The sequence below is a fragment of the Sarcophilus harrisii genome, chromosome 3 (genome assembly GCF_902635505.1).
Source record: "Sarcophilus harrisii chromosome 3, mSarHar1.11, whole genome shotgun sequence".
Classification (NCBI taxonomy): Eukaryota; Metazoa; Chordata; class Mammalia; order Dasyuromorphia; family Dasyuridae; genus Sarcophilus; species Sarcophilus harrisii.
In genome coordinates, this window is record NC_045428.1 from 611,087,944 (window position 1) to 611,111,670 (window position 23,727).

General features: G+C 53.4%; 1 protein-coding gene across 7 annotated transcripts; it reads right to left on the reverse strand.

Moving 5' to 3' along the window:
- Positions 1-1,600: 1,600 nt before the first annotated feature.
- Positions 1,601-23,693, reverse strand: LOC100928377 (tigger transposable element-derived protein 1). 7 transcript variants are annotated; one of them, XM_031964118.1, is made up of 4 exons: positions 23,626-23,693; positions 12,357-12,784; positions 7,186-7,271; positions 1,601-3,718 (listed from the first exon to the last, which is right to left on the reverse strand). In XM_031964118.1, exons 2-4 carry the CDS (start codon positions 12,760-12,762, stop codon positions 1,688-1,690), a joined length of 2,523 nt encoding a protein of 840 aa, XP_031819978.1. In that variant the 5' UTR covers positions 12,763-12,784; positions 23,626-23,693; the 3' UTR covers positions 1,601-1,687. The 7 variants fall into 7 exon arrangements, with proteins under 7 accessions (XP_031819978.1, XP_031819973.1, XP_031819975.1 ...); XM_031964113.1 differs by lacking the exon at positions 23,626-23,693 and adding an exon at positions 15,504-15,591 and having other exon boundaries at positions 12,357-12,780; XM_031964115.1 differs by lacking the exon at positions 23,626-23,693 and adding an exon at positions 15,504-15,591 and having other exon boundaries at positions 1,601-3,650; positions 12,565-12,784.
- Positions 23,694-23,727: the final 34 nt, after the last annotated feature.

Sequence of the window (23,727 nt, forward strand, 5' to 3'; positions counted from 1 at the left end):
CAGATACAACATGACTATTTCGCTATGCTCCCTTGTTCCTGAGGTAGAATCGACTTTCAGGACAATAGGAATTCTTGCCTGAGAGGAGCTGGGATGCAAGAGGCACCTGGAGAGGATTTAAGCCTCAGTCCTACAGCCTTGCTTTCAGCCTTGGATAGTAGTGATTAAGTTACAGGCCTGTAGAGAGTTCTCTGCTCTGAAAGGGGCAGAAAAAAGGAGCTAATAAATCTGGGTTCAGAAACTGTCAGGACAGAGGATCCTGTCCCAAGATGGAATGGATTGTCCTTGCTAGGAGACTTCCAAGAGTAGGCCAAGAGAACACTTCTTGGGTCAGTTCTTGTGAAGATTCCTCTTCAGGATGGGAGTAGATTGGGCTGCTCCTGAGGTTCTTTTCAATTCAAACTCTGTGATTCTCTGCATGAAAAAACTAGTGACATGGGAGCCAGTCAAGAAGTGCACAGCCTCAGTGCAGAAAGGAGGGGAAGGACAGAGGCAGGCAGGACCCTGGCTCCCATCTCCCAACCTCTGGGGAAGCTGGGCTTCAGGATGTAGGTCAGTCCAGAGTCATGTGCTTGGATGAGGGGCCATTGGGCCCCAAAGGCTCAGTTATGCCCACCCCTGCTTCCAGGGCGAGGGAAACCACAGCTGAGGCCCACCTGTAGGGGAGGGGAATTCCTTACTGATTGCCAACCCTCAGGCCCAGGATCCCGAGTCCTTACCCAGAGGGCCCTCGTTCCCTGGCTTGTCCCCTGGAGAATGCCTTCTGAGGGACACCAGCAGGTTCCATCCTCGGGAGGAGTCCGCAGCCAGGGTTCCAAAGGGCACGGCTGCCTGAAACGAGCCCATCTCCACAGGAAGAGGAAATTCAAATGGGGTGAGGAGGGAATCCATGGAGACCCGTGGAGATGGGGTGCACAAAGCAGATGAAGCAGGGGGAAAGGGGAGGAAGGAGGGAAGGGAAAGCAGGGAGGAAGGGTTAGCTGCTGTGTTTGGAGCCCAGGGACTGTAAAGGAACAGAGGCTGCTGGCACAAGCACACAGACACACACAGACACACACAGACACACACACTCACATATCCTGGCCCCACGCTGGTTATTTCCCCCCTTCTTTTCCTTCTATTGGCCAGCCATACAGAATTTACCATCTTCATTCTCCTCTTTCCATGAATGACCACTGGGATGGGTGGGAGGCACCCTGGAGAAGAGTCTCTCCTTCAGTTTCCTGACAAGAGCCCTCTGCTTAGCTCCCCTGGAGCTGGCAGGAAAGCCTCTTTAGGGGAAGCTCTGGCCCGGGGAGGCTTTTGTCCTAAGGGTCAGTGGGAGGAAGACCTCCAAGGAGACCTCCTTCAGGGAGCTGGAAGGGGAGAGGAACGAGGACGTTCGTTCTCCAGTCCCGACCCTGATGCAGCCGCCCCCAACCAAGTCCTCTCCCTTATCCCGCCCAGGGCTGCTCGGACTGTCCCAGGGGTGGTGCACAGCGGCAAAGCCTGCCGAGTTCCCTGGACCCAGGGACTTCGGGAAGCGATGCTTTTTCCAATGGGGTTGGGAGGGGTGGCAAACCCAAGGTGCGAATAACAAAATCACACGCGAGAAGGCAGCAAACTTTCAAAAAGCATGTATTTTTCAAAGTAAACTGAGCGCTGGGCCCGAGTCTCCACGGCGGCTGCGGCGGGAGGGGGCGGCCCCCTACTTGCAGCCCTCCTTCTTCTCCAGGTACATGTCCCGGTAGCAGCTGATGAGGTTGTGGACGCCTCGGGACACCCTCAGGCTGCGCTCCAGGTTGGGGTCGTTGTCGGTGAGGATCTGGAGGCCGGCGTCGAAGTGCGAGAGCGCCTTGGCCAGGCGCTTGGCGGTCAGCTGGCGGGGAGCGGGCGGGGCGTCCTCGCTCTCCTCGCCGGCGGCGCGCTCCTGCTCCAGCTGCATCAGCTCCTCATTGGACAGGTCGGCGCCGTGGCTCTGCAGCAGCTGCACCACGTCGGCCTCCACCACGTCCCGGAAGCCCAGCTCGTGCGCCAGGTTCACGATGTCCTGCTCGATCTGCGCGATGGCCTCGGCGGGCAGAGACTCGCCCTCGTCCGACACGCACTCGGGCCAGAGCTTCTTCCAGCCCGAGTTCAGGGTGGACTCGGCGAGCTCCTCCCACGACTCGGAGATGTTGTACACGGCATTGAGGATGTTGTAGTTCCGCCAGAACTCCCGGATCGTGCCCTTGTCGTCCCTGTGGGCTCTCTGCTGCAGCAGATGGAAGACCCTCCGCAGGTAGCAAGCCTTGAAGGTGGCGATCACGCCTTGGTTCATGGGCTGGATCAGGGACGTGGTGTTCTTGGGGAGGTACTCCACTCGCACGTTGTCGGACAGGTCGTCTAGGTTTCCCGGGTGGCCCGGGGCGCTGTCCAGGATCAGCAGCGCCTTGTTGGGGAGGTTGTTCTGGGCGCAGTATTTCTCCACGGCCGGGCAAAAAAAGTGCACGAACCACTCCTGGAAGAGGCTCATGGTCACCCAGGCCTTTTTGTGGGAGCGCCAGATCACCGGCAGGTTGGGCTTGGAGAAACCCTTGAGGGCGCGGGGGCTCTCCGAATGGTAGACCAGCAGCGGCTTGAGCTTGAAGTCGCCTGCGGCATTGCCCCCCAGGAGGAGAGTCAGAAGGTCCCTGGCTGCCTTAAAGCCGGATGCGGTTTTCTCCTCCACCGAGATGAAGGTCCTGTCGGGCAGGCGCTTCCAGAAGAGCCCCATCTCGTCCACATTGAACACCTGCTGGGGTGTGTAGCCTCCCTCCTGGATGACCTTCCTCAGCGCCTCGGGGTACTTGGCCGCAGCTTCTGGATCTGTGCTGACTGTTTCGCTGCTAGTGCCCAGGTTGGGCAGGCTGTGGCGGGCTTTGAACCTGGTAAACCAGCCGCGGCTGGCTCCGAAGGTCTCGGCCTCAGCACTTTGGCCCTGCTCCCGCTTCAGGTCCTGGAATAGGCTCTTGGCCTTGTCCTGGATGGTGGAGACGTTGACTGGCACCCCGCGTTGGTTCTGGTCCTCGATCCAGACGCTCAGTAGCCGCTCCATGTTCTCCATCACCAGGCTCCGGCTCCTGGTTAGCTTGGTGGCCACCTGCGGTGTGGCTGCCAGAGAGCTGGCCCGGATCTTTTCCCGGTTGTCTCGAATGGTGGCCACGGTGGATGTGGAGAGCCCCAGGGCCTTGGCAATGCGGCTGAGCTTTTCACCGGCTGCAAAGCGGCGCAGCACTTCCAGCTTGATGTGTAAATTAATGGCTTTGCGGTCTCTCTTGGTCCTCCGGCTGTCGATCTCACTCAGGGACCTTTTGGCCCGCAGGGAGGCCTGGTCCATGTCAACATCTCTTAGGAGCTCAACTGAATAGTTCTTTCCCCTCCCTTTGCCCAGGGCTGCCCCATCTCTGACCCGCTGCAAAATGGGGAGACAAGCATTTATTGATCTCAAGTTCTGAGGGGCTTGGGAGAAGTCTCTTAAACAGAAGGTCATAACAGGCCTACAGATGGCCTTAAGTACATTTCTACCCAGTTTTAATTTCCTACGACCTTCCTGTGGGAGTTGAAAGTCACACTTCAGAATGCAGCAAACCTTTTGAAAAGTCTTGCACCAAACAGGATGGGGGGTGGGCTGGGGCTTTTCCTTCAACTCTCTGAAAAACAGTTTGCCAATTCTGCTTCCTATGAGAGGGCCAGACTCCTTACAGGATCTTCTACAGGGCTGGCCAGGAATAAAAAGTGGCCTCGTAATAAGTAACAAGATTAAAAATGGTATGAGTCCGACTCGAGCTCTTTGATCTGCCCCCCCAAGTCATCCATTCTTCATTCATTCGAGAAACACTTTTTTTATGATTGGCCCGAGCCTAGGAATGAACTAGGGTGGACCTTAGGGGCTCCGGTTGCCCTGTCACCTTACAGGTAGGGCCACACAACTGCTACCTGGTCACTCCAGATCTGACTCTAAATCAGTGCTCTGCCTGTGGAAAGCCCCCCCCCATAGGCCTATGGCCTCAGCCAACAGCAGCCCCTGCCCTCCAGTGAAGGAGCCCCTGCTTGAAGCTCCCTGAGAAGGGCTGGTCTAAGCCTGGGTGTGGAGACCTCTCTGACTAGGCAGCCCTCCATCCTCGAAGGTGACCCCTTCCCTGGTGGGAAAGTGAGAACATTTCCCTTAAATTCAGATTGAAACTGGTATCTTGACAACCTCCCTCCATGAAGGACCAGCTCCAGCCTTCCTCCAACTCTCTGGGGAGTCTTCCCTCCCTTGAAGGGGAGTCCCTGTCCTGGAATGTTGTGCCCCCTCCCCAGGGGAAGGAGAACCTCTCTAAGACAAAATGGGCTCTCCATAGAGGAAGGGTAGCCCCTTTGGTCCTGACCCGTTCTGGTTCTGTGGCCCAAGGCCCAGCTCCCTCTGGGGCAGGGCAGCTGAAATGACCAATGGGTTCCTTGGGGTCAGAAGCAGCAGGAGGATAAAATCTGAGACCAGGCAAGGGGCAGACAGTGGGTTCCCCACCCAGGGCACTTTCTAACCCTTGAAATGGCATCTGGGAAAATGGGAGATCAGGGCACTAATAAACAGCTGGTGAGACCGGGTCTGATGATGCCTTCAGCCAAAAGGGCAGGACAGACTGTGCCTGTGGTAGATAGACCCAGAGCTCTGCTCTCCCAACCCAAAGAAATCGGAGCAGACTCCAAGCAGGGGGCTGAGGGCAGGATGGAGGCAGAGTAGGAGAGCGGCCTGGAAGGGAGTCCAGCCACAAGGGAAGCGACGCCCGAAGCTAGGTGGGAGGCAGAACTGACCCATGTCCAGGAGAGCACATTGCCTCTGCTGGCTGAACCGGAGGAGGCCAGGGAAATGGTTCTGGCTTTCTGGAGAAGTCAAGAGAGGAAACATGGATATCTGCCTTTCAAAAACTTCCTTTTTTTGACAAGGAAACCAATCCTACCTTGAACTAGAACTTCCAGATCCCCTAACCCCAGAGTGGAAAGGACCCCAGGGATCCACAATTCGGGGAGGAACCCTCTCTGCAGGAACCTTACCAGATGGTCATTGAGCTCTTCCTTGAAAGTTTCTGGAACTGGGGAGCTCTCTACCTCATAGAACAAACCACTTTCCTTGGGGTTTTCATCAGTGACTTCATGACCTGCTTGGGGAAGAACTAATAGACTGTGTAGCTGAGTTGAGCTTCTCAAAGATCTATATGGGTCAGAAGACTGGGCTGACTACAGGGCTGACTGAACAGAGGCTGGTCACTTGCCCATATACCGATTAGCAAGATGCCTGCCCCAACCATGATCAAGAAATCAGAGACTCTGCTAAGTTCCAGCCCAGAATCGCACCAAAAAACTTGGCCCGAGTCTCCTGCTAAGGCCTTTCAGGGTACCTGGAGAGGCTAGAGACCCACATGGTCTAGGAATCGGGCCCTGATCATCAGAAATTTCTCAGAGCAGCAGCAGCCAGGCGGTTCTGAGATCCCTAGTACTGTCCTCAGGGATCAAAAAGGATCCAATCCTCAAAGCAGGGGGGCTGGAGGAGGAGGAGGAGGAGGAGGTGACCCCGACCAAACAGCACTGACCAGCACAAATGGCAAGGGACGGAGCCTGACCCTGGCACAAAGCCTGAGAGATGAGTGACCCAAAGCAGGGACCAGCCGTCACAAAGAATTGTTAGCCTAGAGATGCCCCAAGTCCAACTCAGAGCAGAAACCCAAAGAAAATCATAAGACCATAATATTTGGAAGGGAGCAGAGATAAATTAATCAGGCTTCCAGAAGGAAGGATGGGGAAGATCATGGCCTTCTCCAAATGGCAGCACAGGGGTCTTCTACCCAGAGCAAGGAAAGACCAACTAAGGAACCCCAGAGTCCCTGGAAAACGTGGTTAAAGGTTTGGATTGACTGGAACCAGAAGAGGGTAAAACAAAGCCAGAAGAAATGATCCCCTCCTGAAAGGAGTCCCATAAGAAAAGGTCACACAAGACCTGGAAGCTTCTGCCCTGTGGGGCTATCTTGGAGAACCCCGCTCAACAGCCAAGAGGAGGCTGAAAAGGGGGCCTCCCAGTGCCAACAGAGACCCCCCCAGATGGAGAGCGGAGTCTGTGGCTCCTCCAGAGCTTTCAGGGAAGCTCTGAGGGACTCAAGTATGAAAAGGAGAGTATGGGGAGGGGGGTTAGAACAGGGAAAGAGGAGGGGAGGAGGCAACGGGACTGGGGAGGACAGAGCCCTGGAGGATGGGCACGTGATTCCTTGCGTGGAGAAAGGAGGGCTGAAACCCCCCCCCCCCCTACAAACACACACACACACACGGCTTGGCTCAAAAAATGGCCAACCAGTTGAGAATGACAGACCCTAAAGGGGCCTCCCCCCAACTGTGGGAAGAGAGAGGCCATCTTGGCGGGGCCACCGGGGAGCGCAGTTTGTACTTTCCTGTCCACCAGGGCCTGGGATGCGGATCGAGGCCTCCTGCGGCCTCTTCTCTGTCCCACCAGCACCAAGAAATGCTCATTCTCCAGCCCAACCCCGAGGACCCCTGCGCCTCCCCCTCCCCCCCAAAGCCTCTCCAGGCTGGCTCTCAGCCCTGCTCCACCCCCTCATCTCCCCCCAGCCCCTTCTTCTCCCCTTTGACTTGTATTCTCGCGGCTCAGCACGGTGCCTGGCACACAGTCGGGGCTTACCCGGATTTTCAGTTCTATACTTAAGTCTCCAAAAGTCAATTTTGTGGCTACAAATGGAGGGAAGTAGGGTTAAAGGCAGACACTGCCTGAGAAAGATCTGGGATTGTGGGTGGACCCCAAGCTGGACAGCAGCTGGAAAGGTTCACTCGGCTTTCCTGGGAGATGTGAAACCCTCAAGTCTCATCTGGGGGGAAGAGGGTCCAGGATGACAGAAAGGAAGGGGCGCCACACACATCTGCCCAGAACCACCTGGGGATGGAGGGTGCCCAGGGCAGGTGCCTACAGACCAGGGGGGTCCACAAGGGCCAGAGACCTTGAGGTCTGCACTGCCCTGACTCTGGTCCTGACCCACGGCTCCTGGGCTTAAGCCCTGGGCCTAGACACTTGGTCCCCTCCCTCGCCTGAGGAACCTCATGGGTTTCCCAGCATTCTAGGTTTGCTGCATCCAATGCACGTGATCCCTTGGGCTTTTCAGATCTTGTGCTTGGGTCGAGGCTGCAGAGGGAAGCAGCACTCACCTGGCATTTGTCAGAGAGCTTGGCTTCCTGGTCTCTGAGGCTCCCCACATCTGCAGGGTGGGCGGGAACCTGGGCTGAAAGCAGAGCTGGGGGGTGGGGAGATGGGAGCTGTTAGATGGCCCAGCTGCGATTCGGGGTGCTGGTTGTGGCCATTTTGGCCCCCCTGTTGCCTGCACGCTCTGGTCACTGCCATTTCTCCCTACCCAGACCCACCCTGGATGTCCCACCATTTCAAGGCGGCCAAGCCCAGTGGTCAGCCCCAGCCCGGGTCCGTCTCCCTCTCGGCCTGCCTGGCTCCACTGTCTGGTAGGTTTTTTCCCCCCTTCATCCACTCATTTCCTTTGGGTTTACTTGCCTTGAATACAACCAGAACAGACCTGGCTAAGGACAGGGGCCTCCTTGGCCCGAACTGCCCTCAAGGCCAAGGTCTGTCCTGGGCCTCCCTGGAGTGGGGAAGAGAGAAGAGGAAGGAGAAAGGGGGGAAGGGAAAGAGAAGGGGGAAAGAAGAGAGGGACGGAAGAAGAAAAAGAGGGGGAAGGGGAAAGGAGGGGAAAGAGGAGGGGAAGAGAGAAAAGTGGGGAGGGGAGAGGAAGGCAGAGCTCAGCTGCCTGAAGCACCTACCTCAGAGGTGTCTGGAACAGGGAAAATGAGACTGATCAATCCCAGTGCTGCCTAGGACCTCTCCCCCGCTTAATGGAGGCCGAGATTAGGGAAGGAGCAAGCCTGTGTCCTCAACAAGTAACATCCGCTCTCTTAGGTCTCGGGGATTGGGGGGGGGGGGCATCCCGTCCTCCCTTCATTACTTCTTGGGTGCCCCCTTCTCACATTTGATGATGTCCAGTTTGGAGGGAAGGTTCCCTTGCCAGCATCTTCATCCTCCACCCCCAACCACCCTTACTGGCTCTCAATCAAGCCCAACTCCCCAGTGGCCCCATTTCTGGCACTGCTCTCCATTCCCATGGCCCCTCCCCACTCCGACCCAGACCTGACCTTCAAGGCTCCATGCAAAGCTCTCCCTGGTCTGTGCCCACTGCACATCAAACCCTTCACATGCTCCTGGACCAAATTGCTCCATTCCACGTCCCATCTCCACACTTTGCCTGGGCATGTCCCTCCCTCTTCAGAGTCCTTATCTGACCCCCAGGTTGAGCCAAGAAACATTTATTAAGCATTTACTGTGCACCTCAGCTTACAAAAACAAGATGCAGCAACTTCAGCCTAATAGGGGACAGCGGGATGAGGAGAAATGGGATCGATGGGAGAGGCCCCTGGTGTATGTTGCACTGGCCGTTCAAGGCGCTTTCCCCTCCTGTGTGTGTCTGCTTGCGGGCATGTTTGACATGTATGTATACATGCATTGCATGGTGCACACATGTATACTGTGTAGGTACACGCCTGTGTGTTGTATTGTGCACATGCAAATTGTGTAGACATTTGTATTGTGTAGGTGCACATCTCTGTGCTCTGTGCGTTCACACGTGCGTGTGCATGGCATGCAGGTGCACCATGTACATGTGTGTGTTGTGTGTGGGTGTTCATGTGTGTGCCTGTGTGCTGTACTGTGTGTGTGTGTATCTCACAGGGGAATATAATGGCACCAAAGGATCGCTGATCTAGAAAGACCTGGGAGGAAGCTCATTTTACAGGTCAGGAAACGGGTTGGGGAGAAGGGTCTTGCCCAGAGTCACACAGAACCTCAGTGACTCCGACTTCAGACTCAGTGCACTTTTCCTAAATTCCCTGGGAGACTGAAGGCCATTCCACTGGGTACCGGGCATCTTGCTGCCCAGACCAGTGATTTTACTGGTGTGAGTAATGTAGCTGCTCCATCAATAATTCAGAGTCTCAGAGCATCTCCCTGAGCTGGAGAGGGGTGAGAGCTGCCCAGAGCCAGGACTTGTTCTTGTACACATCCACACTGTGTACATACAACACAGATGAGATCAAATAATGAGCAAGCTCCTACTATGCACCTGGCACTGGCTAAATCAAATTGCTCTTAGGCTCCCAAGATCAATGGGATCTCAGAAGGCATCATATATGCCCCCCTCATGTGAAAGAAGTCACTGAAGCAGCCAAAAGCTGTAAAGGGACTGGCCAAAGTCACACGAGTCAAGTCAGCATGCACAAATTAAGTACCTACTGAATGCCAGGCACAATGCTAAGCATTGAAGATATAAAAGAAAGGCAAAAAACAGTCCCTGCCCTCAAGGAGCTCACAGTCTAATGAAGGAAACATAAAAACAAGCTGTAGACATATATAAAGAACCTGTAGACAGATCAAATAGTAAATAACGAACTCTGGACCTAAGAGCCATGGAGGAAGGCTGTAGAAGGTGGAGTTTTAGTTGAAACCTCAAGGAACTTGGGAAGGTTAGTGGTCAGAAGAGAGGAGAACAGCATTATAGGCCTGGGGGATGATAAGGAAGTGCTCATGGGACAGCCAGGAGACCAGGGACACTGGATGGAAGAGAATGTGCCAAGGAGTGAGATGTTGAAAACCTGGAAAGGTGAGAGGGGCAGGTGATGAGGGCTTTGAATGGCAGATAGAGCATTTTGATTTTACTCCTGCAAGTGAGAGGAAGATACTGGAGGTTACTTAGCAAGGAGCTAAAATGGTCACACCTGCACTGTAAAAAAAAATTCCCTTGGTGACTGAATGGAGAAAGGATTGAAATGGGGAGATGCCCAAGCCAGGGAGAACATCAACTAAGCCTGAGAAGACAAGGGTGTGTGCCAGAGTGGGGACAGTGTCAGGGGAGATAAGGGGGCATAATTGAGAGATGGTGCAAAGATGAAATGGACCAGAGACGCTGCAGAGGTGAGATGATGGACTATGGCGCCATATTAGATATGAAATGTGAGAGAGAGCAAGGAGTCCGGGGAAATTCTTGGGCTGGGATCCTAAGGGCCTTGGAGGATGGACCCATTTCTGTATTACCAAAGAAAGTGGGAGGTGGGAAGAGTTTGGGGGTGAGATAATGAGTTTGGTTTTGGGTGTGATGAGTTTAAGATGTCAACCTGGACATCCGGGTAGAGAACTGTGAATGGCCACTGCTGATGAGAGATTCGAGGTTCAGAGTGATTGGGGCAGGATGAGTAGATCTGAGACTCCTCAGAATAAAAACTGTCACGAAATCCACATGAGAGAATGAGATCCTCAAGTGAAACAATAGGGCAGGAGAAGAAAGTCTTGAGAGCCCAGGATAGAACACAAGACGCCGAAGGTTAGAGGGCATGACCTGGAAGAGCGAGCCAGAAAGGCAGAGAAGGAATAATCAGAGAGGGGGAGGGGAACAAGGAGAGACTGTCCCCCAAACGCAAAGGGAAGCAGGAATCTAGGAGGAAAGGATGATTGGCAGTATACCCAGAGAGTCAAGGAGAATGAGGTCTGAGAAAAGGCATTGGATCTGGCCACTAAGGGACAGCTGCTCACTTTGGTTACCAAGCTTGGAATGATTAAGTCAAAATGCAGACTAAGGAATTAAGAAGTGAAAGGAGAGAAAGCAGAGGCCCTGCTCATCCATAGCCTTTGCAAGTTCACAAAGAGCAGAAGGAATCTAGGACAATAGTGAGCAGAGATGGAAAGGTCAAGTGAGGGCATTTTGAAGATAGGGCAGACATAGGCATGTCTATGCTTATAGGCGACTGAAAGAGCTGGAGGCAAGGGGAGGACTGAAGAGGTCCCAGGACAGAAGAACGTTGAGTGACTGAGAGAAGAGCTAGCCAGCATCCTCCTTCAGAGTTGGACCCTGAGCAAGCCAGTCATCCACCTTGAGCACAGTCTCCAGGGACAAGATGGGCAGAGTCAAAGGAGGCCCACCTAACTCCCCTACAGAGGAGACATTGGCTCCTAGCTCTGGAGCCCCATTCCCCAAAGGAGGGAAGGGCAGAGGGGACATTGCTGCCCCTTGTTTGGAAGGGAGAGGTAGCAGCTCGTCCAAAGACCGCTTTGGGATGGAAACAACCCACAGACATCTTCCTGTAGCCCATTTCCCTGGAGAACGTTGATGCAGGGGATTGGCAGACAAGATCTTGGGACCCATCCACCTTTAGAACTGAATGGCTTCCCTGCTATGCCATAGATGGGCTCCCAAAAGCTCTACTGCAGGCGAAATAGTCAGTGAGACAGAGTCAGAAGCAGAATCACACTGAGGGGGAGAGAGGAATGTCCTGTCTGACCCCAGACGGCCAAACTAGGGCCAGTGAGGGGGAGGGAGAGTGAGAACCCTAACCCTTACCCCATTCCTGGAGATGCTCTGGACATAATGAACCCCCAATATGGGAAGGAGGTGCTGCTAGCAGACAGAACCAGGCTCTGATACAGTGAATGACACAAAGGAACAGTGAAGGAGGGAGGGAAGGAGGAAGAAGCAGGCTGAGCTTTCTGGCCCTGTGAGATAACATGTTCCCTGCCCCCAGAAATGCTGCACTGCAGGTGCCCAGACCCAGAATACACGAGCCTTCCAAGGGACGGAGGCTGGCGGCTTTCCTGCTGCATGACTCCAAGGGTCCGGTCTCCAAGCAGGCCCACCCTGTGGGGTCAGAGGCTCCCAAGTGATTCGCTTCCACCCCAAGGGATCAGCTTTGTCAAGTGCCTGGCCCAGAACAGGCGTCTAATAAGCACTTGTCCTCTTCCCTTTCCCTGCCAAAGGCACGGCCTTGAATCCCAATGATTCTTCTGTTATGGTTTCCTAAGCTAAGGGACTCCTTCAGGGGCACCTTGGAGAAGGAAGAAAAAAAGAAGGGGAGAGAAGAGAGGAGAAAGATAAGGGGAGGAAGAGGGGAATGAGGGAGAGAATGAGGAACAGAAGAGGAGAGGGGAGGAGGAAAGGGAGAACGAGGAAGGAGGGCAATGATGGTGGTGGCGATGATAAATAGCTAATCCTGATGCAGCCTGACTCCATGCCAGGCACTTATACTCATGCCTTTCTTTGAGCCTCCCCTGTCCCGTGAGGTGGATGCTATTATCCCATTTCACAGCTGAGGAAGCTAAGCCAAGAGGGCCCCTGGCTAGCAGGTATCTGAGGGGAGATGTGAGCCCTGATCTAACCCCAAGAGGATGCAAGTCACAGCATGAGTCCAAGAGCCGGGGCTCCCAGGCAGGAGTCTGGAGGGTCCTGGCACCCGTCACACCTTCTCCTAGCTTTCCCCTGCCCAGCTGTGCTCACCACTGTGCGGAAACATGTGGGCCAAGTCCTCCACCAAGGCCACAGCCTCCTCCCCACTCCCAGGACATTGGGCCTCCACCCAGGGCCTGGTCTCCGGGGGTAAGATGCTCAGGAACTGCTCTAGAATGAGCAGCTCCACAATCTGCTCCTTAGTGCGTATTTCTGGCCTCAGCCATTGGTGGCAGAGCTCGCGGAGCCGGCTCAGCACCTCACGGGGCCCTGCTGCCTCCTGGTAGCGGAAAGTGCGGAAACGCTGGTGGTGGTCCACCAGCTCAGGGGTCTCTCCAGTCCTCTGCGTGAGGGGCTGCGGCTCCCATGGGTTCCCTTCCTCCTCCTCGATCTTCACAATCAGAAGCCCATCCTCCTCCTGTGGAATGGGAACCTGAGGGTTTGGGGCCACAGCCATGGTCCAAGGCTCGGGATTCTGCCTAGGGGAGCAGAAACCAGACATCAGCCACTGGTGAGGGAGGGCCCTTGGCTCCCTAGTGCCTCCCAGAGAAGCTTGGTCTGGCTTTCAAGGTTTAGGGCCTCTCCCTTTCGTCCCCTCCCGCCACCCTGGAATTCTAGTAATGGCCCCAATCTCTGTCCCCTGAGAGGCCACATCGGGCCCCGGAGCCTCACTGGGATTTCTGCCAAGGCCTCCCGACTCGTCTCCCTGCTTTGAGCTGCATTTTGTGCTGTCCTTGAAAGCAAAGGTTGTCACTGCCCGGCACACAGCAGACATTTCATAAATGTTTCCCAAGTGATTTTCCAGAAGCTCCCACTGACTCGAATCACTCCCCTGAGCCTCCTGGCCTTCCCTCCCCATCCTGCCCTTCTCTGCTCCTCACACACAGAGTGCTCCCTCGACCACCTCCACTCTGTTGCTGCGAGGCCTTCCCTCCTCACCTCCGGCTCAAAGAATCCCTCTCTTCCTTCAGAATTCCCCCCCCCCCCCAAGTGTTTGTGCAGCGGTGCTGGGGTGGTCCTACACGGGTCTCCGAGACCCTTGAGATCAAACCATTTTGAATACATAACAACATTTAAATTTCTATTACAGTACTGACAGACATAACCCACACAAACAAATGCTCTTTGAGGGAGGGTCCTCAATTTTATTTAAGAGTGTAAAAGTCCCTACCCAGGGACTAAAAAGTTTGAGCCGTGTTTTTCTCCCTAGCTCTGTGGCAGACTTCAAATAATGCCTTGGATTGGTGGGGGTCCCTCCTGAGCTGTAAGGGAGGGAACTGAATTCAGTGACCCCCATCTAGAACGCTCTCACGTCCTACTCATTATTTGCATTTATTTACTACACACTTCTAACCCTCCTGCCAAACAAATTCTTGTTTGCATTTATCAAAGGCCACTCTCGAACAGGACAAAAATGGCACCACTACATCAGGATCCGGACTGAAATGACAGCACGGGGTCGGGGTCGAGGTCCACAGGGTCTGACTGGCTAATCGGACCCGTAAGAGCCGGGGATGCTCTGCCACAAGTCGCACAAATAGTCCCTACGTTCGGCTGGCTTCTCTAACCTGGTACATCCCATGGTTCTACTGCCCTAATGCACTTGTGCTTTGCTCTTAGAGCCCGGCACCTTCTCTGGCAAGGGCCCGCCACGTCATACAATCGGTCCGAAAGCTCTTCAGAGAGCCCTTGAGAGTGTCCTTGCGGCACTTTTCCTGACCACCTCGTGAGTGCTCGCCATGGGTCACTCCTTCAGAAAATAATCATTTTTGGCACTCCAACAGTGTGGCTGGCCCCATGGAGCTGGGCAGGGGAGGTGGGTGGGACGCTTGGCGGTCTGTGGAGGAAAGGGCCTCGGCGTGGGTCACCTTCTCCTGCCAGGTGACCTTCGGCCAAGACCATTCAAAGGGAAGCGAAGCGATTTCTCGGCAGGGCGCCGGCAGCCTGGCCGGGTTTCACGGGCCGGCAGCTCTTCAGTCGGGAGGTCAGTCTAATCCCTCTGCTCTCCCACACTTTTCTTCCCGACCTCCCAACCTCTGAGCAGCTCTGGCAACACCAACATCAATCTCATCATCCGTGTGGACCTCCCTGGAAACGCGCTGCCAGGGCGAGAGCCGACCCACGGCATCCACGGCTTCCCCACCTGCCGAAACCGAGGCCCCATGGTGCTGGCTGGGGCAGGACCCGGGTTTCGGGTGTTAATTGCGGAGGAAAGGGGGCCCTTGGGCCAAATGTCTCATTTTTCTGCTTCTTGAGAACATTGTGCATTTGTAACCCTAGAAGTTGGCACAAAGCAGGCGCTTTTAAAGTTTGCTGTCCACAACTACTTGTGCACAGACTGTACCCGGAGCAGGCCCTTAATGCTCATGGATGGGCGGGGCACACACTAGGTGCCTCCCCGCGGCTCCTGAATTTAATGACCTAAACCACCGGGTGGGCCTTCCTTCTCCCAGACAGCCGGGGGTCTTTCAGAAGCGAGGTGCCATCCCCTCCCCCCCTCCCCATCCTAAGCCTGGGGGAGGCCCAGCACAAACCTAATCGTTTCCTATCGGCCCCTGGGGCCGGGGAGTGGGGGGGGGGGGGGGTACCTTCGGCCCAGCGCCCCCAGGGGCTCCTCCCTCAGAGGTGCCTCCGCCAGGCCAGGGGAAGATCAGGCTCCCCCCCCCCGTTTGCCTCAGTCTCCTCATCTGTCAGTGGGGCTGACGTCCCTTTGCCAAAGAAACCCGGAATGGGACCGGGGAGCCCAGGGGACGGCGCCTCTCCTGGCTGGTCCGCGCGCCCTCACCTCCCGAGGGGGGGCAGGAGGGGACGCTCCGCCCAGCGATCCCGCTGTCAGGAGACCCCCCCCCCTCCCCCTGGGACTTTCAGGTCCAGCCTAGGAAGGTCTAGGTGCCCACTGGCGCCCCTGGCGGCCACGTGGGAACTGAGGCTAGGGCTGAATTAAGAGTCTAAAGTGCTTCCGACGCCAGAGGGCGCGCTAGCAGAAGCCTTGGTGCCGGAGGTGACGTCACGCCCCCGGCTCCCAGGGTCCTAGGACCTCCTCCTCCCCCCCTCACCTGGTGTCAGAACCAACCCCGGGGAGGGCACCGCCCTCAGGACTCCACTTCCCAGCGGCCCCCACGGAAGCCTCCGCTCCCTGGGCTCCTTCCTGGCCCCACTGTCAGGCCCAGCCTCCCCAGGTCCCGACGCTGGACTCACCGCCTCCTGAGACGTCGCACGGAGGCCCGCCGCCGTCGCGAACGGACACTGACCCCGCGCCCTGGACCGGAGGATCGGGCACTTCCGATTTCTTACGTCACTTCCGGGAGCTTTGTCCTCGCCCCATAACCCGTCTCTATGGCAACGCATTTCTAAGCGGGGAGGACGCAGCGTGTGCGCGCCGCTCGGGCCCAACGCCTGATGGGAGATGTAGTTCGGAAGTCCTCCTGCCCTCTGACTTAGGCTACTCGGCCCTCCCCCCATATTGTCCACATGCCAAGTGACCCCCAGCGCAGAACTTTCTCCAGAGCTTCCACCTCTGGTCTGGGGCACCCAGCCCAGCCTAACTGCTGGAGCTGCTCATGAATGAATGCTCCAGGGAGAGCCCTGGGCTTGAGGTCTGGAAGTTCAATGTGAGCCCGGCAAACCTCATCTGTAAAATGAGTTGGAGGAGGAAATGGCCAACCATCAAGAAAACCCCAAATGGGGTCACAAGGAGTGGAGCAAGACCGGAAAGACCCTAGAAACCAAAAAGCAGCCCAGGTTCTGTCGGGTCCAGAGCTCTGTCCGGGTCTCGGTACCGCAGAGGCCCAGAATTCCCTCCCACCCCACAGCCGGGGCGCTGCGGGACACACAAGTCACCTGGGGTGGGAAGCAGCTGCAAGGGCCAGGCCGGCTCTGGATTTAGGAGAACGCCAGCAGTGGCGGGCAAGCAGGAGGCAGCCTCCCAGGCTGCACCGTACAGAATGAGGCCTTGCTTTGGCCATCCCTGGACCTCCTCAGCGCAGTCCCCTTAAGTCTGAACCACCCTCCCTTCAGATGCCAGAGCTGTGCCTCCTGGCGGACTGTTCTTAAGCAGCGCAGGTGGGGGCTTAGGAGTGAGGATCCAAGTCGCTGGTTGCCTTCTGGGATCCTACACTAGCATCCATTTCCTCCATGATGGAATTCCTCCTTGGCTCTGTGTCGGGGGACCACAGGGTAGAGAGGGGACCTCGGGATCTCGGGCACGTCAGCCCAGCTGGCCCCATGGCCGATGCCGTCCATCCGTCAGGTACTGAGAGGCTCTTTGGCAGCCTGGCGGCCCTTGAGCGATGACCGTGGCCAACTCTGCACGCCAGGCTAGAAACCCAGAAGCGCCTGGCAGTAGTGAAGGAAGCAAGAATTAGGATCCATACCGTACGCCAGGCAGCCTGCTAAGCACTGGGAATACAGGAATCCTGGCCGCAGGGAGCTCACGATCTCATGGGAAGGGGGGTCCTGCCACCCTGCCCATTTCTGGAGAGCAATCGAGGTGTGTGCTCCCTGCTTGGGTTCCCCCGTGACAGGAGGTCCTGAGGGCAGGAGACTGAGGATGTCTGGGGGATGGAGGGAGAGGTCTGGGGTGGGGTTACACAAGGGACTGGGCATGAGGGGCGCTGGTGGAGCCAGGCAGGGCGGAAAGGGTCAGGGGAACGGGGGTTACAGCAAGCCATCAGAAGGGACCGGGCATGTGTATGGTCAGAGGCGCAAATGGCTGTGAATGGACAAAGGAAAAAGCCTTTCAGCGCCTGCTGGCTTTGGGCCAAGCACCGAGGAGACATTCAAAGACACATGTGGGATGGTCCCTGCTTTCAGCAGAGACAACGTGCGTGTGTATGTGTATGTGCACATGCATGTGCTGTGTGTGCAGTGCCCATGTATTGTGTGTACATTGCTGTGTGCACACATGCATGTGTGCATTGTGCGCTGCATGTGTCTGTGTGCAGTGCTGTGCGCATGTGTGTGCTTTGTGTGGGCATGTGTGTGTGTGCACATGTATGTTCACGTGTGTATTGTTATTGCCTGTGTGTGCACATGCCATGTGTGCGTGCATGCAGAAAGCTCGACCTGCACACACACTGTCCTGATGGTTCTGAAGGGCTTTCTGGCAGGTGTGTTTCAGAGGTCTCACGTCCCAGCTGGATCTGCTTCTCACCGATGAGGGGGGGAGGGATGTCGAGGGGTAGAGGTTCCGGGCCCCTTGAACACGAGGGACCATCCAGTGACCCAAGAAGCTGGCCCACCATCCTGGCCTGAGACGGAGGAGAAGGACTGGGACGGACGTCCCCCTCAATGCAGAGGAGAAACAGGAACAGGCCATAAGGGGGAGGGGGATGAGGCACGTCCCGACAGAGGCCTCACATTTCCTTCTGCCCGGCTAAAGCATCCTTTGTGCTGAGGTGCAAGTCAAGGTGGCAGACAGTGGCATTTCAAAACAAAAAAAAGATGGGGCTGAAATTCTGCCATCTTGGGCTTTTTGACAAAAAAAGAGAAAGTCAGGAAAACCTAATTTCCCTTAGACTTTGATAGGTTTGAGTGGATTTGGAATAGGTTGAAGTAGTTATTAGGGGCTCAATTTTTTCTTTTTCAGATTTGAATGTGTTGATATTTTAATAAAGAATGAAATATAGTTTTCTGAGTCAAAATATGACCTGTAGGGATCCTTATCCATGGTTTAGTAGCCTCTGTTTCTATTGGAGTTTGGTTTCATTATTCTATGCAACTACAACTAAAATACAGGCCAGATTATATCCCCCCCTTTTTTTAAGGGGCTCAATTTCAACTTGGAATCTATTCATAATTCTCTGCTGCTTCAGATGAAATTACATTGAAAACTATCTTTGCTTGTATTTGAAAAAATAAAATACTATATAATTTTTTTAAAAAGTGAAGTTACAGAATTGGGATCCAAAAAGACAACTGACAATATTAGGCAAATGTTAATACAATGAAATTTAATAGAAATAGATATAGAGTCTTACTCTTAGATTCAAAAAGTCCAACTTCACAAGTAAGATTCAGAAGTGAGCCAGTGGAAAGAGACATAAGGAGCTCTCCACACCTCGACAGAGATCTAGAAAACACTGACAGAGCAATCCAGGTGCAAAAAAACCCAGTGAGTCCGTTTCTTCAGCTCAGTCTGTCTGCATCAAGATGAACCAAGGATGGTTCTGCCCAAGGACAGCTGGGAAAGTCCCAGACCCATGAGGGAAGGGCCAAACTGGGGCAGGAGCAGGGTTAAGGAAGCTGTCACTCACTACCCGGGGTCTTGTACCTACAACCGGGGTGCCAGGCTAAGAAGCAATCCTGGTGTCTTAGGTCTTGGGTCCTGAGCAAGGTGCTGGTCCAGAAGCTAATGCCAGAAGCAGAGCACGCGCCTCAGTTCCAGCTTCCAGTCCAGTCTGAAGCCTGTAGGAATCTCAAATCAAAGGGGAGTCTGTAGTTCTATCCCTCACAACCAGAACTCAGAACCATCCCAGCAGAACTTCCCAGTTAGGTTGAACAGGCTGAGTCCAGTAGCAGTGTCCTGAGGCTTCATATAGGCACAAGCCCACAAGTGTGCTGGTCAGACCAAAAGTGGCTTCTCCAGAATGAGCTGCCCCAAGGGGTTCAGCAGGCCAGCGTCTCCAGTGTGAGGCTTTGCCAAGCCCTTTTCAGGCGGGTTCCTCCACCTTGGTTTCCACCTGTTTTGCCCAATTCTCAGCTGTGGCTCCAAGAAACTCCGGCACACTCAGCAGCCATGCCCGAGGAAATCATTTCAGCAAGTGACCCAAAACAGCCTCTCAGCACCTGGGCAGACGCTTGCCCCAAGCATGGGAGACTTCTCCCCAGGAGCGCGGGCAGAGAAGAGCCACGTGTCCCAATGGCCATGAAGCAGCACTTCAGAGGGCTCAGAGCTTGCTCGGACACTGAGGATATCAAGGCCCTCACTGTGTCCTGGACTGCTGCCAGCGGGTTCCCCCTGTTCTTTGCCACCAGAATCTGATGACTCAGGAAAAGAAAGCGAGGCTGACAACTTTTTGCAACTTGGCCTCACTTAAATACGATTCAAACACAAATCACTCCATAATGCTGATAGCCCTCTTTTTAATTTATTTTATTATTTTTTTAAAATTAAAGCTTTTTTTCCAAAACATATGTAAGGATAATTTTCAACATTCATCCTTGCAAAACCTTACGTTTCAAATTTTCTCCCTTACCCCTCATTCTCTCCTCTAGATGGCAAGTAATTCAATATAGGTTAAACATGTTTTAAAAAATTATAGGTTAAATCCAATATATGTAAATATATACAATTATCTCACTGCACAAGAAAAATAAGATGAAAAAGGGGAAAAAAACGAGAAAACAAAATTCAAGCAAACAACAACAGTAAGAGTGAGAATGCTGTGTTGCATTCCACACTCAGTTCCCACAGGCCTTTCTCCGGGTGTCGATGGCTCTCTTCATCACTGAACAAGTGGAACTGGTATGAATCATCTCATTGTTGAAGAGCCACGGCCATCAGAATTGATCATCATATAACCTTGTTGTTGCCGTGTATAATGATCTCCTGTTCCTGCTCATTTCACTCAACATCAGTTCATGTAAGTCTCTCTAGGTGTTTCTGAAATCATCCTGCTGGTCCTTCTTACAGAACAATAATATTCCATAAAATTCATACACCATAATTTATTCAGCCATTTGCCAGCTGATGGGCATCCACTCAAAGAGGGCTGCCACAAACATTTTGGCACATACAGGTCCCTTTCCCTCCTTTAAGATCTCTTTGGGATAAAAGCCCAGTAGAAACTCTGCTGGATCAAAGGGTATGCACAGCTTGATAATTTTTTGAGCATAGTTCCAAATTGCTCTCCAGAATAGTTGGATGCATTCACAACTCCACCAACAATGCATCAGTGTCCCAGTTTTCCCACATCCCCTCCAACATTCATCATTATCTTTTCCTGCCATCTTAGCCAATCTGACAGGCATATTTCAGAGTTGTCTTAATTTTCATTTCTCTGATCAATAGTGATTTAGAGCACCTTTTCATTTGACTAGAAATGGTTCAATTTCTTCATCTGAAAAATGTCTGTTCATATCGATCCTCTTTAAAAACAAAGGACAAACATGCTCAAGAAAGCAGCAGCAAGACCATATAAGTCAACCAGAAGTGCATGGAGCTTGACCCTAAACAAAGTCCAAAGAGAGAAAGAAGGCTCCAAGAATCCCACCATAAAGAGCTATTATGGTGACTGGGATGATCAAGACACAAACCCAAAAGGAGGGGCTCCAAAACATCTATAGCAAAGCTTTAAAGAAAAACACAGCTTAGGCACAAGTTAAACTAGAATTACTGGAGAGAAAAATCAAGGCTTTTTTAAATGAATTTACAAATTTTTTATAAATGAAATGAGAGTTCTAAAGGAAAGGAAAAAAATTGAAAAAATGAGAGCTAAGAAAAAAAATAACTGGAAAGGGAATTAATGGTTTGGCACAAAAAAGGGCAAAATCTTGCCCAAGCATCAAACTCCCTGAAAGTTAGAATGAGTCAACTAAAAACTAACAATAAAAGATGAGATGGTAAGAACTATCAAAAGAAAATCAAAGACTGAAAAAAATGTAAGTTTTGTTATAGCAGAAATGACTGACCTGGAAAACATATTCAGGAGAGAAAAATTATGATTTATTAGACTACTTGAAAGTCACGACCCCAAAAAACAAGCAAGATATCATATTTCAAGAAATCATAAAAGAAAATTGTCCAGATCTCTTGGAAACAGAAGACAAAATAGAAATAGAATCTACTTATCATCTCCTGGAAGAAATTCCAAAACGAAAACTCCAAGGCACATTGTAGCCAAAATCCAGTTTCTAAGTCAAGGGAAAAAAACTGCAAGAAGCCAGAAAGAAAGCATTCAAATGTCAAGGAGCCATACTTAGGACTACATGTAATTTATCAGCTACCACTATAAAGAGTAAAAAATTTGGATCCAATATCTGGGAGACGTACAATGGTGATTTACAAATGAAGAATAACTCACAGAAAAGCTGAGTCTGAGTCTACCGGGGGGAAAATGGGTCCAAGAATGACAGAAGAAAAGAACAGAGATGTATAGAAACTCTGAAGCGCAAACACAGGAATCAAGAGAAATGACTGTGCAATCAGAAGGGACGACACAAAGATAATCGGCTTACTATCTAAAATGGAGAGGAGATCCATGTGTGCCCTCAGAATTCTATTATCATCAGGGGTTAGAGAATCCAGTTAGCTAAAGGGTTCTGAGGAGTTATGTCTTGATGATCTAAAAAGAACAAAAGGAAGGAAGGAGGGGAGATGAGAGGGCAATTTAAGGAAGGGCTCAGTCCCAAGATAAGTCCTAATGATGTACACAAATATGGAGACAGGAGGGGCAAAGAACTGGGGATGGAGGGGATTGGTGAGAAACATGGTAGGTAAATGTGACGGGACACCATTATACTGGAAGGAATACTCAGGGGGTTTCAGGAAGACCTGGTAAGACGTGTAGGGACAGAGACCAAGGGATGTGAGCGTATCCGGGAGAGCACCGAAGGCAAAATGGCTTTGAAAAATTTAGGAACTCATGGTAATCAGCCCAGTGACCCCTAAGAGTGCAGACAACTACGGAGCTCAGAGGACAGACTCAGACTTTCTTGTGTGTGTACACACAGGGCTTTTATTTTCTTATTCTCTCATTTCCGAGGGAGGGGACAGGAAGGAGAGAAGGCTTAATTTTGCTATCTAAAAACAATTCATTTAAAAAGACCGGAATGAGATGCTATTCAATTCTGCGTATGCTATCTGGGCACTGGGGTAGGCACTGGGGAGGCAGAGACTCACACTTTCCTGGGTTTTATAGCCACTCAGTTTCGGCGCTGCAGCCCCCAAAACTGAGGCTGTCTGTATTTTAACCTAGAAGAATTATGGATTTCTGGGCAGCGCGGCGGTGCCACAGTGCGCAGGGCCAGAGACTTCTCTTCGTGAGTTCAAATCCGGCCTCAGAGCCCTTCTAGTTGTCACTCAAGCTCCTCTGCCTCAGTTTCCTCATTTCTAAAATGAGCTGGACATTCCAGGATCTCTGCCAAGAAATCCCAAATGGGGTCACAGAGTCAGACCCAAGGGTGACAACTGAGCAACAAGTTAAAGATTCTGAGGGGCAAGGGGTTGACTTGGTTAGGGCTATGTCGTGGGACTTGGGCTGTATTTCTCCCACCATCTCCCTTTCCCCATCCATCCTCCAATTAAGGGGCTACTCCAGGTATGAGCCACATTGCGGAGGCAAAGCAGCAACGGCACTGAAATAAGCACGAGAGGAGGAGGAGGAGCTGAGGAGGGAGCCTGGGAGCCGTTGGGGCCGGAAGTGATGAAGATCAAAGGGGACTCAGGACTGAGAGGGAGATGGGCTCTGGGGGCAGGGGCGTTTTGCCCTCCCTCCATCCTCTGACACAGAGGGAACGGCTGTTCTCATGAGCTCTCCGGCTCATCGGCTGGGCTCCCTCATCCTGTTTCTTGGTCAGTACCAAGCTGATGGCTTTTTACCCTTCATCCCTATCTCTTTTCATTGACCCTGGACACAGGAAAACTATGGTATGGAGGAACGGCAGCGGCCTCCCCTCCGGGGCTCCTGGCTCACTGCCATTCTTCCCTCCCTGTGGAGACAAGCAGAACAATCTCGGACCGGGCCGCCGCAGTCCATCCTCACAGGGAAGGAGTCCTTCGGCTCCCACTGGCTCTCCTCGCTCAGGTCCCCATCTCAGCCCAGTCAGTGGTGCAAAGAACAGGGACTGTCTTCCCTCCCCTCCTCCACTGGACCACAGCCCTGGCTCACGGTGGGACCCTGTCTTGGGAACCCAACCCTTTGTCTGCCATCCTTTCCTGAACTCAGGTGCCAGCTCCTCCCCAAAGCCTTCCCCTCCCCTCTCCCACGTTTTCCTCGGACTTTGCCGACCCTCCTCTTGGCGGCGGCCGTCATGATTCGCACCCTCAGCTTTCCCTCCCATCAGACCGGGCCCCTGTGTGCCCAGAGCCCGCCACAGGGCCTCTGCTGCGGCCTCGCCTGCTGCTTGCTCGGGGGGCCCTCAGATCCCCTGTGGCTTTTCTCCGCTGTGCTACGTGGCAGCCAGCTGGCCAGGCCGATCTCAAGAGCCAGATTTGTCAACCAAACGTGGGTTTATTTACTTAACAGCCAAGTCCGGAGCCGTGCAGGGGATTGTGGCCGGCCCCCTCCCCCGAGACCCTCCAGCTTCCTACCGCGCACTGGTCTCGGCACTAGCTCCCAGCCTCGAGGGCCGCTTTCTGAGGCTCCTCCTGACGATTTACCTGCTTTGTATGTCGGCTCTCTCCTTCTGTGCACGGCAGAGGCTCCAGGCTCTCCGTGGGCACGCCGGGCAGGACCTCCAGCCCCAGGAGGCCCCTGAGGAT

Bases quoted from the DNA above. Each gene is read 5' to 3' on its own strand.
- LOC100928377 (XM_031964118.1), bottom strand. From the start codon at position 12,762: ATGGCTGTGGCCCCAAACCCTCAGGTTCCCATTCCACAGGAGGAGGAT. The intron at 7,272-12,356 runs GTGAGCACAGCT...CCCACCCCCCAG, and splicing joins CCACATGTTTCCGCACAGTG to CTCTGCTTTCAGCCCAGGTT. The intron at 3,719-7,185 runs GTGAGTGCTGCT...ATTCCTGGCCAG, and splicing joins AGCTCTCTGACAAATGCCAG to CCCTGTAGAAGATCCTGTAA.